At 33.1% G+C, this 16,704-nt stretch overlaps 2 protein-coding genes and 1 pseudogene across 3 annotated transcripts; 2 read left to right on the top strand and 1 right to left on the bottom strand.

Moving 5' to 3' along the window:
• LOC104712682 lies at positions 1,490–5,123 on the top strand (annotated as a pseudogene).
• Positions 4,897–7,516, bottom strand: LOC104712681 (protein DETOXIFICATION 14-like). Of its 2 annotated transcripts, XM_010429633.2 has the most exons (8): positions 7,087–7,516; positions 6,451–6,995; positions 6,281–6,367; positions 6,128–6,184; positions 5,804–6,042; positions 5,555–5,725; positions 5,326–5,360; positions 4,897–5,220 (listed from the first exon to the last, which is right to left on the bottom strand). In XM_010429633.2, the coding sequence occupies exons 1-8, from the start codon at positions 7,381–7,383 to the stop codon at positions 5,143–5,145; spliced, it is 1,509 nt and encodes a 502-aa protein (XP_010427935.1). In that variant the 5' UTR covers positions 7,384–7,516; the 3' UTR covers positions 4,897–5,142. The 2 variants fall into 2 exon arrangements, with proteins under 2 accessions (XP_010427935.1, XP_010427936.1); XM_010429634.2 differs by lacking the exon at positions 5,326–5,360 and having other exon boundaries at positions 5,520–5,725.
• LOC104712683 (protein DETOXIFICATION 14-like) lies at positions 13,692–16,000 on the top strand. Its single transcript, XM_010429635.2, has 7 exons — positions 13,692–14,015; positions 14,109–14,653; positions 14,777–14,863; positions 14,957–15,013; positions 15,100–15,338; positions 15,426–15,631; positions 15,767–16,000. Exons 1-7 carry the CDS (start codon positions 13,767–13,769, stop codon positions 15,833–15,835), a joined length of 1,452 nt encoding a protein of 483 aa, XP_010427937.1. The 5' UTR covers positions 13,692–13,766; the 3' UTR covers positions 15,836–16,000.

Genomic DNA, 16,704 nt, shown 5'->3' on the forward strand with positions numbered 1-16,704 from the left:
GACCCTATTGTCAACGACGACGTCAGAGGTGGTGGATCTGAAGATCCTAGTGTCAACGATGTCGGAGATGATGGTGGTTGCTCGCACCGTTTACCACCACCACTACATTTCGAATTTTCTGCCAGTTCACCATCAATACATCTCGATTTCTCCACAGTCGCATCTCTGGCACTCCGGCCGCCGCCACCGTTTTGTTCTCCGTCGCTGTAATAACACATCTCCGGCAGATGCCAATCTATAGATATAGTTGTATAGATATATTGTATATATATAATGAATTTACGAAAGAAATAAAAACTACTTTTAATTTCATTTTCTTGTATAAATTTTTTATATTTTTTTTTACTTTTTTTTATGTAGTTTGTCGCAAAAGGGTCAGGAATATATGACTACATATTGATCTTAATGTAGTCGCAAATTTAAGACATAAAATGAGGTCACATAGTGGTCAGTATTTTGTGACTATATCGGGACCAATAAATTTTGCGACCAAATTTTAACGACTATTCAAAATAGTCACAAAATAGTCATATATAGTGCATTTGTGACCATTTTAGGATGATTTTTGGAGTCCCAAACAGCTTGTTTTCTTGTAGTGTATGTGTCCACCTAAGATTAAGAACGATCGATTTTAAGTTTTTTAACAATGAAGAGAAGACTATTATGTGTCCACCTAAGATTAAAAAAAACTGATCTGTATTAATTGTTATAATTTGATAGGTTAGAGATTTTTACTGAGGTGTCAACATATGGTTCATAGTTGAGGCTGAGGTGTCATGCTCTGGAGAAAAACACTTCTACTTTTATTGTATTGATTATTTATTACGTAGCTGTTCAACTAGTTAGATAAGAGTTAGTCAATTTAGCAAAGTAGAATCCACCGTACCATTATTATGATCACTTAATTATGATGTGTATTGTGTGACATTTTAACAAACGAATCGAATCAGATTATTCAAAGTAAGACGTACGTCTCCTACACAGCCACGACACATTATAATCATTGTATTTTCACGGATTTTATTGGCTTCACTAGATTAAGGAACTTTCGTAATGTTTTCCATCTTTTGGTTCTTTATATGTAGCAACGAACATGTGGTTTATAGTTTATACCTTGAGGGGTTGTCTAATGAAAAATGCATAAAAAGCTATTACTGGTTGGCTAGTGCTGTTTTAATTTCCCCCTAGTAATTAAGATGCTGCTATTAATAAAAAGGCTAGCTACAAAAAATGTGAGGTGGTTGAAGAAGGGAAATCAAATGATACCACATCTTTGAAAACGATAGAAATGTGAGGAAACACGAGGAGAGTAAGTGTTTTCAAAAACAAAAAAAAAAAGAAACACGAGGAGACTGATGAGACCATATATATGTATCTCTATGATTATGTAACTGCAGCACTGCAGCTTCATGCTTCATGCTTACTTTAATTTGTGCAATTCCGTGACGAGAAAGAAATAACCATGTATATATATGTAATCAACACTGAAGTTTGGTACTCATTTCTTACTAACCCCTTGAGTCCTTGACTAATTGAGGTTTTTTTGTAAAAAAGAAAAAAAAAAAATCAAGACACTGTATATTTTGGTATTATATTCAGTGTACACTGTGTATTCTTAATATGTTACCATATATGGACCATTAGATTGAATGATATATTTATGGCTACTGAATGAGAGACGTATCTGTAATTCTGTGTACAGTTACACCACTCTGCTATATAATTTCCAAATAATATATTAGTATAAAATTTAGTGTGTAGGGATTGATTCAGAGAAGAGAGATCTCAGAAGAGAAAGAAGCAGAAAGAAATGGATTCGGCTGAAGAGGGTTTGCTCGAGGTGAGTCACAGAAACAAGAAAGATGCGTTTTTTATGGAGATGAAGAGGCTTGCTTACATCGCTGCTCCGATGATTGCGGTGAACTCGTCTACGTACGTTCTACTTGTGATATCCATAATGATGGTTGGTCATCTCGGTGAGCTTTATCTCTCAAGCACAGCCATTGCCATTTCTTTCTGCAACGTCACAGGTTTCAGCGTCATCGTATGTCTCTTTCTTCTTTGCTCTTCTATATTCCTCTCTCTCTCTTTCCTTTAATTAAGCTTCAAGAATTATAAATTGTCTTTGTGGTATGTAACCACACAGTTTGGATTGGCTAGTGCATTGGAGACTTTATGTGGGCAAGCTCATGGAGCTAAACAATTCGAGAAGCTTGGAGTCCATACTTACACAGGGATCTTCTCTTTGTATCTTGTGTGTATTCCTTTGTCTGTGATATGGAGTTACATGGATGATATACTCACTTTTACTGGACAAGATCCTCTGCTTGCTCAAGAAGCTGGAAAATTTGCAACTAGGCTCATACCCGCACTCTTTGGTTACGCTACTTTACAGTCACTTGTTCGGTTTTACCAAGCGCAGAGTCTGATTTTGCCTATGATTATGAGCTCAATCTCTGCTCTTTGTGTCAATGTTGTCCTCTGCTGGACCTTGGTCTTTAAGTTTGGGCTTGGAAGCCTCGGTGCAGCTATTGCGGTTGGGTTTCTTACTGGTTTAATGTGACTATGCTTGTATTGTACATGAAGTTTTCCTCCAGCTGTAGCAACACTCGTGCACCCATCTCCATGAGTGTGTTTAAAGGAATGGGAGAGTTTTTCCGGTTTGGAATCCCATCTGCCTCTATGATTTGGTAATATAAACTTCTCTTCATGACCATTGCATGCTTAGGTTCATATAGGCTTAGGGCGAATTAAAAAACATGTTCTTTGTTATTAGAAAATGTTAAAATGATATATATATATACTAGATGGTTATCTATACGATAGGTAGATGATATCTATTTTTAATTGTTTATATATTTATATTATTTTGTGACTATGATAAAATCATCTATATATATATAAATTATTTGATTGTTTGATACATTGAGTATAGTTTATATTCAATTCTATATAAATATAAATTGTAGGTGTGATTGTTTATATATGGCAGAAATTAGTTATTTTTTGTGTTCTTGAATGTTGAATAGATATTAGCAAAAAATAAGCAAAACATATGTAAAATGTGAACAAAACATAAGTAAAATATTTGTACGTATGTGTTTTTATAACATATAAAATAGACTCTCAAATATCATACCATCTATTTTTTATTATCACATTAACATTTTGTTAGTTCATTAAAAATATATTTTCTTATAAAATTTTAAACAAGTTTTCAATTTTCATATGATTTTTTATTTTACTTTCAAACATCTAATACATTATATAACGTTCTATTAATACAAATAAAAGATTAAGAAATATGAAATAAGAAGAATTAATAACACAAAATATCATGAATTTTTAAAATAAAAAGTGTAAACATATTTTCAAACTAAATATATAACCTAACTAAAAAAGATATATGATCTTACAATTTTTATTATTTTGGTTTTGGTTGAGTCACAGAGTTGTTGACATTTGACTTGAGATTTGAATCTCTTTTGTGTTGAATCAGCCTCGAGTGGTGGTCATTCGAGTTTCTGCTCTTACTCTCTGGGATCTTACCAAATCCGAAGCTAGAAGCCTCTGTTCTCTCAGTCTGGTATGTTCTTCTTGCCTTTTATAGATTTCGTTCTGATCATATACAACTCAGTTTCTTTCTTCTTTGTTTTAACAGCCTATCATCAGTGGCCATCGTGTACCAAATAGCAGAGAGTATCGGCGCAGCAGCAAGGTTCTTGTTGTTGTTGTACTTCCTTTTTTTTTTTTTTATAATCAAAATGGGAAGTATCTATATCTAAAACCTATCTCTGTTGTTGTTGGTGTTGCAGTACAAGAGTTGCAAACGAATTAGGAGCTGGAGATCCGAAACAAGCTCGAATAGTTGTGTACACAGTGATGGTCATTACATGTGTAGAGTCAATAACGGTGAGCGCAATGGTTTTTGGTGCAAGAAACGTGTTTGGTTACCTATTCAGCTCTGAAACCGAAGTTGTGGATTATGTAAGATCACTGGCTCCACTGGTTGCTTTATCAGTCATATTCGATGCACTTCACGTGGTTCTTGCGGGTTAGATATATGATCTCTTCTATAATGTGCAAGTCACTAAGAGACTAATTTAAGGATTAATAATTAGTGGGAATGAAACATAACAGGTGTGGCTAGAGGATCAGGGAAGCAAGATATAGGGGCTTATGTAAACCTAGCTGCATACTATCTCTTTGGTACACCAACTGCTATCATATTAGCTTTTGGGTTTAAAATGAGAGGAAGAGGACTCTGGATTGGGATCACTGTTGGGTCCTTTGTTCAATCTTTTCTGCTCAGTCTTATTGTTATCCTCACCAACTGGGATCAAGAGGTTAGTAAAGTTAGAGTGATGTTCTTTTTAATTTCTTGGTTTTAGGGCAAAGTATTGAGTGAAAAAATTATTTAATGAATTTGAGAAAGTGAAAGTGATATCTAAAAACTATATGTGCAGTCGAAAAAGGCAAGAGAAAGACTGATGTGTGAGGGATTTGAAGATGAAGAAAGTGAAGAACATGAAGAGATGAGGAGCTAAATCAAGAGACGCCAATTACGTCGCCATTAAATGTTGTGTTGTTGTTTCCGAAAATTTTATGGGTTGTTCATAAGAAATATGTACTAGTACATAATTTGGAGCTGGTGGATTCATAACACTTTATTTTAGTCAGAATGTTATGTAGACGATGTGTAATCATATGACATTGTCCAAAGTTTAATAAAATTCTATATATTATCCTTTACGTTTGTCACAATGGTACTTTTGGAATTTAGCTTGTCGGATCAAGTTTCTTCTAGTCCTGCTGAAAAAAACGTTTAATTTTTCCTTCAACAGACTCAAATTTTTCCATAGTTTCTATTAGTATATTAGAGGAAAGAGCAGCCACTGATCAAAGCTTTTGCTGTAGTTTTACATTACACAATCCCAGAGGATATATAATTCGTATTGAAAATTGTGTACTAGTCATATTTCTTATAAGCAAATCCTTAGAATTTTCTTAAACTGTTCATAATATCACATTATGAATAATGTCTATGTTCCTTTTTATAAGGGAGAAGGTCAAATCAATATGTACGTGTGGACAAGAATAGAATGCCACAACTCCTGTACACATGATTGACAGTCTCTTGATCTAGCTGAACTCTTTATGTTCTTCGTTTTCTTCACCTTCAAACACCTCAACCATCAGCCTTTCTCTCGCCTTTCTCGTCTGCCCATACCATACATAAACATCAAATAGCCATATCTCACTTTCACTTTCTCAACTAATCCTAAAAACAAGAAAATAAAAGGACACCACTCTCACTTCACTAACCTGTTGTTTCCAGTTGGTGAAGATGACGACAAGACCAAGCAAAACAGCTTGTACGAAGGACCCAACAGTGATCCCAATCCAGAGTCCTCTTCCTCCCNCCATACATAAATATCAAATAGCCATATCTCACTTTCACTTTCTCAACTAATCCTAAAAACAAGAAAATAAAAGGACACCACTCTCACTTCACTAACCTGTTGTTTCCAGTTGGTGAAGATGACGACAAGACCAAGCAAAACAGCTTGTACGAAGGACCCAACAGTGATCCCAATCCAGAGTCCTCTTCCTCCCATTTTAAACCTAAAAGCTAATAAAACAGCAGTTGGTATGCCGCAGAGATAATATGCAGCTAGGTTCACATAAGCCCCTATATCTTGCCTCCCCGATCCTCTAGCCACACCTGCAGTTTCAATTCCCTTTATTAACACGTTAAATTAGTCTCTTAATGATTTTTAAAACAAAAGAAGGAGAATCTAACCCGCAAGAACCGCGTGCAGGGCATCGAATATGACCGTAAAAGCAACCAGTAGAGCCATTGATCTTACATAATCCACAACCTCTGTTTCAGAGCTGAATAGGTAACCAAATACGTTTCTTGCGCCAAAAACCATTGCGCTCACCATCAATGATTCTACACATGTAATGACCATCACTGTGTACACAGCTATTCGAGCTTGTTTCGGATTACCAGCTCCTAACTCGTTTGCTACTCTCGTACTGCAAAAAAAACAGAGAAAGGTAATTTAGATAGATAGATAGATAGCTCTCAGTTTGTAAATCTTGATCTGCAACAACAAAGAACCTTGCTGCTGCTCCGATACTCTCTGCTATTTGGTAGAGGATGATAGTTGTTGATAGACTGTTATAACAAAGAAGAAAGCAACTGATCAATTGTATATGATCAACTGATCAGTCCATTCTCAAACTAAATCTTTAGAAGATAAAAGGAACGTACCAGACAGAGAGAACAGAGGCTTCTAGCTTCGGATTTGGTAAGATCCCTGAGAGCAAGACTAGAATTTCGAATGACCACAACTCGAGGCTAATTTAATGCAAGTCGAGTCAAATGTCAACTACTCTGTGACTAGGTAAACCAAAAGAAGTTTGAAGAGAAGCTTATCTTACCAAATCATAGAAGCAGATGGGATTCCAAAACGGAAAAACTCCCCCATTCCTTTAAACATGCTCATGGATATGTGTGCACGGCTCTTACTACAGCTGGAAGAAAACGTCATGTACAGTCCAAGCACAGTCACGTTTAACCAGTAAGAAATCCCAACCGCAATGGCTGCACCTAGGCTCCCAAGCCCAAACTTAAAGACCAAACTCCAGCAGAGGACAACATGGACACAAAGAGAAGATATTGAGCTCATAATCATAGGCAAAATCAGACTCTGTGCTTGGAAAAACCTAATAAGCGGCTGTAAAGTAGCGTAAGCAAAGAGCGCAGGTATGAGCCAAGTTGCAAACTTTCCAGCTTCTTGAGAAACCAGAGGATCTTGTCCAGTAAAAACGAGTATATCACCCATGTAACTCCATAGCACAGACAAGGGAATGCACATAAGATACAGAGAGAAGATCCCTGTGTAAGTGTGGACTCCAAGCTTTTCAAATTGTTTAGCTCCATGAGCTTGACCACTTAGAGTCTCCAATGCACTAGCCACTCCAAACTGTGTGGTTACATACAACAATCAAAAAAATTTGCTAATTCTTGAAGCTTAAAGGAGAGAGCAAGAGAGATGAATCAAGAAAGAGACATACGATGACGCTGAAACCTGTGACGTTACAGAAAGAGATGGCAATGGCTGTGCTTGAGAGGAAAACCTCACCGAGATGACCAACCATCATCATCGATATAGCGAGAAGAACGTACATAGACGAGTTGATCGCAATCATCGGACCAGCTATGTAACCAATCCTCGTCATCTCCTTAAGAAACACATCTTTCTTGTTTACTTCTTCTTCTCTGCTGTGGCTCACCACGAGAAAACGTCCCTCCTCATCAGAATCCATTTCTTTCTGCTTCTTACTCCCCGAATCAATCTCCTTCATCTCCATTAAGTATCAATCCTATACTTACATACTATTCTTGAACGTTTAATTTATGTGATTTTTTTTGAGCTTAGCAGCTCCAAGGCTCCAACCAGGGTATGTAGATAGAAAGAACAGAGACTCTTCTTCCATGTGTCGCTTTTTTTATGGTTACTTTTGCTTTTAACTTTAAGAAACTCATGATGAAATGAGATGAGGATGCTGATGCTGCCCATACGTACACATGTCTCATTCATAGCCATAAATGTTATTCTCAATAAATAACTTAGTGGTACCATACTAAATACTAAAGAATGTACAACGTTATATTGAATCTACCAAAAATATACATTTGTCTTAAAAAGTTAAAATTTACATTTTTCGAAGATCTGTTCAAATATTGAATATTTGGGAGATTTGTTGATTTCAAATTATGATTATTCTGTTTTTGTTTCTAATTATCTTAGGATTCAGAAAACTGATTTGGCGACAACCACAAAACTTAACACGAGTGAGATTCAAACAACGAACTGATAGTCAGCGATCACATCAGAGAGAAAGCTTTGTAATCAGAATCGAATTGATTTAAAATAGATGTCAAGAAAAAGAAAATCTCATCCTTAGATAACTAATGACGATATTAAGTTACGGCATGATGGTGGAAGCTCTAGTGAGCAGCGATGTGGACCATGTGGTTGAGGGTCAAAGGATGAACATGACGTGTTAAAAACTAAACTAAAAAAAAACTTAATTTTGGGATTTCTAGAGAGGTTATCATTTATAAACATAAAAGTATCAAGTTGTTTTGAATATAGTCGTTGAATCAAGTGATAAAGACCAATGTCCATAAATAAAAAATCACTGGTTTGAGCCTAGATTGTTACAATACTAGGATTTCACCCGCAATACACGGCATGGCTAAATATAAATTATTGTATTTTAAAAAATAATTTTTTAATTTATTTAGTTTTTAAATCCTCAATTAATTAACTTTTGTCTAATTGATTTATAATTTTGTTTACAATTCTTTTTCTTCTTCTTACACTTTTATAAAGTTTATAACTTAATTACATTAAATTTGTTATTAGATAGAATATAAAATTCTAGATTTGTTTTGTTCTCTAGAATTAAACAGAGGTATATGCCTATATGATATGTTATTTTATATTTTTATGTGTATTTATTTATTTTTTTGAATACTAAGAATGTGTTACAGTATGTGTAATATTTTGTAGTTCAACTGTGATTACAAATCTACAGTATATATGTGATAAACTAATAGTTTTAGTGTTGGTTCTATAGTCTAACCCCGCCATGCTAGGCGGGTCAGACAACATGTTCAAAGATTTATAATCTGCAAAAATTCATCATATGAAATCCGTGAAAGTAAAAATTAGTTTTAAATACGTTGTGATCAATGCATTGAGATCAAAAATCTCGGTCACAGATCCTCTTTTAAGATCAAAAATCAATTAGTTTATTGATTAGGCTGATTGTTTAGGAAATTTGTGTATAGAGAAAATATTGTTTTGTAAAATTGAAAATTTTAATATTAATTAAATTAATTATAAACTTAATATTTAATGTTAAAGAGAATGGTTCCAATTGTTTTGAAAATTTATTTAAGATGGGAAATCTTGTTTCATAAATAGAAACTTAATATTAATTAATTAAATGAAAAAAAATTAATGATTAATGCCAATGACATGTTTGTAAATAAGTATGAACTTCACGATTTATTTCATAAAATGTATATATAGATAGGGGAGGAGATGTTTACAGTGTGTTGTTAGGTTTTAACTAAAAAATTAAAAACTAATACTTTATAAAAATTTAAGAAACATTTGTGTAAAAAATTAATATATATTTTTACAAATTAATAATTATTCTATAGAATATCTTCTAAAATATAATTGACCCACAAATAGAAAACCTAATCAAAGATAACTTAAAATGCCAAATATTGGTTGTTGTAATTTAACTTTTTAAATTATGATCTTAACGAATTTAGAAAATAATTTTAATCCAATATAGCTAATGTTGTAATTTAAAATTTAAAATTATGATATTAACAAATCTAGAAAACAATTTTAATCCAAAATAGCTAATTATAATAACAGCCTTGGTATTTATCAATGAAAGTCCTCCTTATGAAAACATGCAATTATTTTTTGTGTGAATTTAACTATTTCATATTAATATTAGAGAATGTAACTTTTTATTATTTTCGTATTTAAAAAAAAACAGAGTTAAGACATTTAGAAAAATTAATTGAATGTTATATGTTAATTGAAAATAACTAAGTTAGTTATTATATCTCCTAAACTATTTAGTCTCTTACTATAGTTATGTATAAGTTAATTACTACAGTGAATTTTTTTTTTTTTTTTGAAAGTATAATAATTATGTTTCCAAAACAACAACTTAATTAAATTAGGATCCGAGTTTTATGGAAAATTGTGTTTAATATTAGATTTGTAACAGTAATTAATATATTTAATATCAGTTCCGATTTTGCAAAATCGGTTAGTCATTTTAATATTTTAGTTTAAATTTTATAAATTAAATTTAAATATCAATGGCAGTCTTGTAAATAAGTTTGAAGTTGAGGATTTATTTTATAATTGTACTTGGAAAATGTATATATAGAATTTTTTACAAATTGAAATCAAAAGGTTAAAACAATGTCATTTTAAGAAACCGATGCAATCTCACTAAATATACCAAAATATGTACATTTTTACCATGTGATGCTCTTAAGACATATCCATCAGTTATATAGCTATTTGGGTGTAAAAAAGGTTAAATAATAATATTTTTAATTTATTTTAATTATTTAATTATTTTTTAGTTTGTTCAACCAATCAAGTGATGACAACTATAGACGCTAGATCTTAAATGTTCTGGGCAGAGACATTTTTCATTTCATCTCTTCACTTTTTTTTGTTTTTAATTTTTTTTTATTCTTTTAATTTCCTATCAAATATGTCTGATGGGAATGCTCTTAAGGATTTTCTTACCAACCCTCTGACTAATTGAGAATTTTTAATATATAATATTTCAAGACAGCTATATATTTTGATAGATTGTATAGAACGTTCTCAACAATGGTACCACTATGCTAATATATACGGCTAGAGATTCCATAGAATGTTCTCAAGAATAGTAAATTAAATAACATATTTTGTTAAAAGACTTGAAAGTCAAACAGTACAAATAGTAAAAACTGAAAAAGTAGAGATTTTACTAATTGTAAATAGTAAATATCTTATTATATAAAGCTTAGTTCTCAAAGTTACTAACTCATCAGATCGTGACACGTGTTAGTTTTAACGATCATAAATCAAAGTTAAAAAATTTACCAGATCGTGACATGTATCAGTTTTAACGATTAAATATCCAAATTAGTAATTCATCAGATGATGACACGTGTCAATTTTAACGATCAGATCAATCATATATCAAAGTTAGTAACTCATCAAATTGTGACATGTGTTTTCAAGCTTGGTAAAACAATGCATAAGATAATTGTAATCTTATTATATTAAAAAAGACTTTGTTACTCCTAAAAAGAAAATGATTGTTAATACACCCTTCTATATAACCAAAGAGATGATGACATATTTTTCACCAAACAAAATAATTTCGACTAGTTTTATTTTTCTTGGTAAAATTTTCTTCTTTGTTTTTTATTAACCTTTTGTTTGACATATCATTGTTCTTGAACAAGTCTCGAAGGCAATTTGTTTGTTGTCTAATTGAAGCAACTATATAAAAAAATTCCTAGATATTACCACGTGTTTTCGTCGTTGTTTCTTTGAATTTTGTTTCGTTTCTCAATTTCATAATGCATATTACGCAATCTTCGACTTTGAAGTGTTAACAAAGTTTCTTATGCATATAACTAAGGTTTTTGGGATTAACAAAATTCTTACAGTGTTATTATTATTTCTATTAATTTGCAGGACAGGTAGCATAAAAAAGAAGAAGATGAATACACAAGTGCAAGATAACAACAGAGAATATATAACACTAGATCAGCTAAACAGAAAGTGTTCTTATCGTCAAACGATAGTATGTCTTACAAGAAAGTGGGAAGCAAGAAATTTTTTTAAAAAACAATGAGCTCATTGGAATAAATTTTCTCATAAAATAGAAAAAGGATTAAGGAAAATATACAGAAAAATTATTAATTCTAAAAATGTAAATACTCACTTCTATATAAATATAGATCATCTCATATTATTCATCTAACAAAATAATTTATTCAAAAATATTGCTTTTAACTTTGTTCTATTGGTCAAACTTTTTTAATGAGAAGACAAATTTTCCTTCATTTTTTAAACCAAAATATACTTCTACTCTCTACCTTTTCATTTTGGAATAGGTAAGATTAATATGTTGACCCGAAAAAAAGTGGAAGACTAATATATGCATCTTCTTTTTCTAATACTGTATTTTAAAAATTATTGTAATAGTTTTAGATTGTTTTATTTAATTTCTATTTTCATTTTTGAATTATTTGAGATTCATATATTACCGTGCTTATAATTTTCTATTATTTCATTAATTATGTCAAATTAATTTTTTTCTAATTTCTCAACCTTTATTGGTTGGTCATAGACCTTTTTTTTTGTGCAAACATAATTGTTACCATTCGTTCAATCTCAAAAGGAGATAAAGAGGAGAAGATCATCAACCTAATGGTTGGATAAAATAGGCTAATCAAACACAAGCTTACAACAAACATAGATAGATTGGAAAAACAAAATTTCATTGTTGACAAATCCATAGGAGCTTGAAGACAGAGGCTACATCATGGTGCGTCAAAAAAACTTCCATAAATACATTGGAAAATTAACATTAGTTACTATCAAAAGATTTTGTGACGTTGGAAAATGGTCTTTTGTTTTACTGGTTGTTTGAGCAAGCCACTTTGAAATAACTAAAAGACATGAACATGTTCTCTCCATACAGGAGGAGGGCAGAACCGAGATTCTCTCTATGGTGGAGGAGGTTGGACGCAAGGTTATCTCCTCAAGGGAGGAAGGTAGGGGGAGGTTGGACGTAAGGTTATCTCTCCAAGGGAGGAAGGCGGTGCGAAGGTTCTCTTCATGGTGGAGGAGGTTGAACGCAAGGTTCTCTCTATAAGGGAGGAGGGCAGAACCGAAGTTCTTTATGGTTAGTCATACACTATTGTGATGTAATTTATTTTTTATTCAAAATATTTTTTAAGCCAACAATTTTAGTGATTAAAGAAACTATGTAAAAGTGAAAGTAAAGAGACATATAATAGTTGGCTTAATTTGTTCATATAGATATTTTCTAGATAGTGGTAAATAATATATTTGTAACATACAATATACCAAGATGTAAAAGTACACTTTTAATGGTAACATACATAAAAGATTTGTATATGGATATAAATCGATGTATTATAGAAATTTTTTTTAATAAATAATGTACAATAAATTTTAATATATTTTTATTAAATTTTATTTTATTTACAAAACTTTAAACCTAACACATCCACACAGATCCTTATCTAGTATTATTATGTTTGGAAGATGTACTCTTTCCGTTTTACAAAGAGTGTCATTCTGGAGATTTTTCTTTGTTTCATAAAGAATGTGTCACTTTACAATTCCAATGTATTATTTTATATTTCCAATGCATCTTTTACCTTAGATTTCCTAGTTTTACCCTTAATTCTAACTAAAATAATTTATTAAAAACTTATTAAATAAAGACATATATGTATATTTCAATGTCTTCTTAATTTGTGTGAAAAGTGATAGAATGACATTCTTTATGAAACTAGGAAGTATTTTTTTTCAATCATTTTTAGATTTAATGCATTTAGTAGAAGTTTCAACTAATTTCCCGTTATTTAATGCCTTGATGACGATAATAACTGTGACTCAGTGAGATACACTCGGTGTGGGTAGTGGGTACCTCTCACCAAATCTCTAGATATTAACTAAAAAAAAAAAGTTCTAGAGTCTCTCCTGTGTAAACTCACGAAAACTTGTGTTAAGACTCTTTCCATGCATATTCAATATTCTAGTTGATATGGTTTTGTTTTTTTAATTAGTATTTATAAATGTTAATTTAAAATAACAATTTAGATTATATTAAAAATTAAAATAATGTATTCGAGATACTCGTTAATTTTAGTTTTTTACAAACCGTTTGACTAATTGAGGCTTTTTTAAATTTTATATTTCAAGACAGCTGTAAGATTTTAGGAGATTCAACATTTATGGCTAGACATGTATACGCAACTAAGCAGGTAAAAATCCACATAAATAAACGTTAAATATTTATTAGTCTATAAATGTATAGGATTGTTTTCAGAGAAGAGAGGCTAAAGATCTCGAGATCTCCGAAGAGAGAAGAATCAGAAAGAAATGGATTCGGCGGAGGAGGGTTTGCTCGTGGCGAGCCACAGCAGAGAAGAAGAAGGAAACAAGAAAGATGTGTTTTTAATGGAGATGAAGAGGATTGGTTACATCGCTGGTCCGATGATTGCGATCAACTCGTCTATGTACGTTCTTCTTGCTATATCGATGATGATGGTTGGTCATCTCGGTGAGCTTTATCTCTCAAGCACAGCCATTGCCATTTCTTTCTGTAACGTCACAGGTTTCTGCGTCATCGTATGTCTCTTTCTTGATTCATCTCTCTCTCTCTCTCTTTCCTTTAAGCTTCAAGAATTAGCAAATTTTGATTGATGTTATGTAACCAAACAGTTTGGAATGGCTAGTGCATTGGAGACTTTAAGTGGTCAAGCTCATGGAGCTAAACAATTCGAGAAGCTTGGAGTCCACACTTACACAGGGGTCTTCTCTCTGTATCTTGTGTGTATCCCTTTGTCTGTGCTATGGAGTTACGTAGGTGATATACTCTCTTTTACTGGACAAGACCCTATGGTTTCTCAAGAAGCTGGAAAGTTTGCAATTTGGCTCATACCCGCGCTCTTTGGTTACGCTACTTTGCAGCCGCTTATTCGGTTTTTCCAATCACAGAGTCTGATTTTGCCTATGATTATAAGCTCAATCTCTGCTGTCTGTGTCCACGTTTCCCTCTGCTGGAGTTTGGTCTTTAAGTTTGGTCTTGGGAGCCTCGGTGCAGCTATTGCGGTCGGTGTTGCTTACTGGTTAAACGTGACTATTCTTGGATTGTACATGACGTTTTCTTCCAGCTGTAGCAAGAGCCGTGCACCCATCTCCATGAGTGTGTTTAAAGGAATGGGTGAGTTTTTCCGGTTTGGAGTCCCATCTGCATCTATGACTTGGTAAGATAAATTTCTCTTCATGCTTCTTTTGGTTTAGTCACAGAGTTGTTGACATTTGACCAAATCGAGTTGGGGTCACAGAGTTGTTGAAATTAAATAAATTTCACTGTGGTGTTGAATCAGCCTCGAGTTGTGGTCATTCGAAATTCTAGTCTTACTCTCTGGAATCTTACCAAATCCGAAGCTAGAAGCCTCTGTTCTCTCTGTCTGGTATGTTCCTTTTATCTCTTAAAAGATTAGAGTTTTGGAATGGACTATTATCACATACAACTCAGTTGCTTTCTTTTTTTGTTGTTGTAACAGTCTATCAACAACCATCATCCTGTACCAAATAGCAGAGAGTCTCGGAGCAGCAGCAAGGTTCTTTGTTGTTGCATAATAAGATTTACAAACTGGGAAGTATCTATATCTAAAACCTATCTCTGTTGTTGTTGTTGGTGTTGCAGTACAAGAGTAGCAAACGAATTAGGAGCTGGAAACCCGAAACAAGCACGAATAGCTGTGTACACAGTGATGGTCATTACATGTGTAGAATCACTAATGGCGAGCGCAACATTTTTTGGTGCAAGAAACGTATTTGGTTACCTATTCAGCGCTGAAGCCGAAGTTGTGGATTATGTAAGATCAATGGCTCTACTGGTTGCACTTACGGTCATTTTCGATGCCCTTCACGCTGTTCTTGCGGGTTAGATGCTCCTTCTTTAGTTTCAAAATCATTAAGAAACTAATTTAAGGATTAATAACGTGTTCATAAATGGGATTGACACTGCAGGTGTGGCTAGAGGATCAGGGAGGCAAGATATAGGGGCTTATGTAAACCTAGCAGCATATTATCTCTGCGGCATACCAACTGCTGTTTTATTAGCTTTTAGGTTTAAAATGGGAGGAAGAGGACTCTGGATTGGGATCACTGTTGGGTCTTTCGTACAAGCTTTTTTGCTCGGTCTTGTCGTCATCTTCACCAACTGGAAACAACAGGTTAGTGAAGTGAAAGTGAGCGTGGTGTCCTTTTAATTTCTTGTTTTTATGGTTAGTTAGTAGACAAATCGATTAGTGGATTTGAGAAAGTGAAAGTGATATATGGGTATTTGATGTTTATGAATGATATGGCAGACGAGAAAGGCGAGAGAAAGGCTGATGGTTGAGGGGTTTGAAGTTGAAGAACATAAAGAAATCAGCTAAATCTAGAGACGTGAATCACGTCGCCATTAAATGTTAATTGTGTTGTTTTAAAGGTGCAATGAATGTGCACGTGCATGTACGTGTACACTAGTTGTGGCATTCTTTTGTTCACACACATTATATTTGGCATTCTCCCTTATAAATAATAAGGAAGATATTATGATATGATGCAAAGTTTTTAAAAAATTATAAGGATTGCTTATAAGAAATATGACTAGTACAAAATTTGGGTTCATAAAACCTTACTTTTGTCAGAATGGTATGTAGCAGACATGTGATATATGTACCTCCGCTATGTCCACAAAGTACAAACCATCTTGTTCTAGCTAGTCCAGAGAGTTTGTGGGTAGACTCGGAACCATGTTTTTTTTTGTTACAAAAGTAAGATAAAACTAATAATCGAACCAAATTGAGCATATAAGACTTGGGTCGGAGTCAAATAGTCAATTATGATTTTACTATTCTATCCTAACCAAATCCCAAAAATTACCTAATTCTAAGGTTTTGAAACCCGGATCAGCAGACAAAGGTTCCAATCATTGTACAAAAATTCTATTTTCTTTGTATAAATTTAATAGTTCAGTCAAAAAAAAAATTACCCGGGGTGGACCAGCCCACAGCTGACAGCCCGTTGAACCGCGAACAGGCAAGTATCCCAGTCGATCCATTCGTGAACTTGTTAAACTTGACGTGAACTTGTAGGCAAGTAAAAGTTTAGTGACATGTACAACTCTGTTTCAGATGTGTGACACTCTAACCAACGAACATTAATCGAATAAAATATTACGAGTAATTAATATGTACACTACACTCCATCGCCACTACCTATTGTATTTGTGTACTAGTTCACAACATTAAGCAAATTTAGT

Source organism: Camelina sativa, chromosome 9 (genome assembly GCF_000633955.1).
Source record: "Camelina sativa cultivar DH55 chromosome 9, Cs, whole genome shotgun sequence".
Classification (NCBI taxonomy): domain Eukaryota; kingdom Viridiplantae; phylum Streptophyta; class Magnoliopsida; order Brassicales; family Brassicaceae; genus Camelina; species Camelina sativa.

Coding starts and splice junctions, on each gene's coding strand:
- LOC104712681 (XM_010429633.2), bottom strand. CDS start 7,383: ATGGAGATGAAGGAGATTGATTCGGGGAGTAAGAAGCAGAAAGAAATG. Junction 6,185..6,280: donor GCCTCTGTTCTCTCTGTCTG/GTACGTTCCTTT, acceptor TTGTTATAACAG/TCTATCAACAACTATCATCC. Junction 5,221..5,325: donor TCACCAACTGGAAACAACAG/GTTAGTGAAGTG, acceptor TGGTATGGGCAG/ACGAGAAAGGCGAGAGAAAG.
- LOC104712683 (XM_010429635.2), top strand. CDS start 13,767: ATGGATTCGGCGGAGGAGGGTTTGCTCGTGGCGAGCCACAGCAGAGAA. Junction 14,864..14,956: donor GCCTCTGTTCTCTCTGTCTG/GTATGTTCCTTT, acceptor TTGTTGTAACAG/TCTATCAACAACCATCATCC. Junction 15,339..15,425: donor CCTTCACGCTGTTCTTGCGG/GTTAGATGCTCC, acceptor TTGACACTGCAG/GTGTGGCTAGAGGATCAGGG.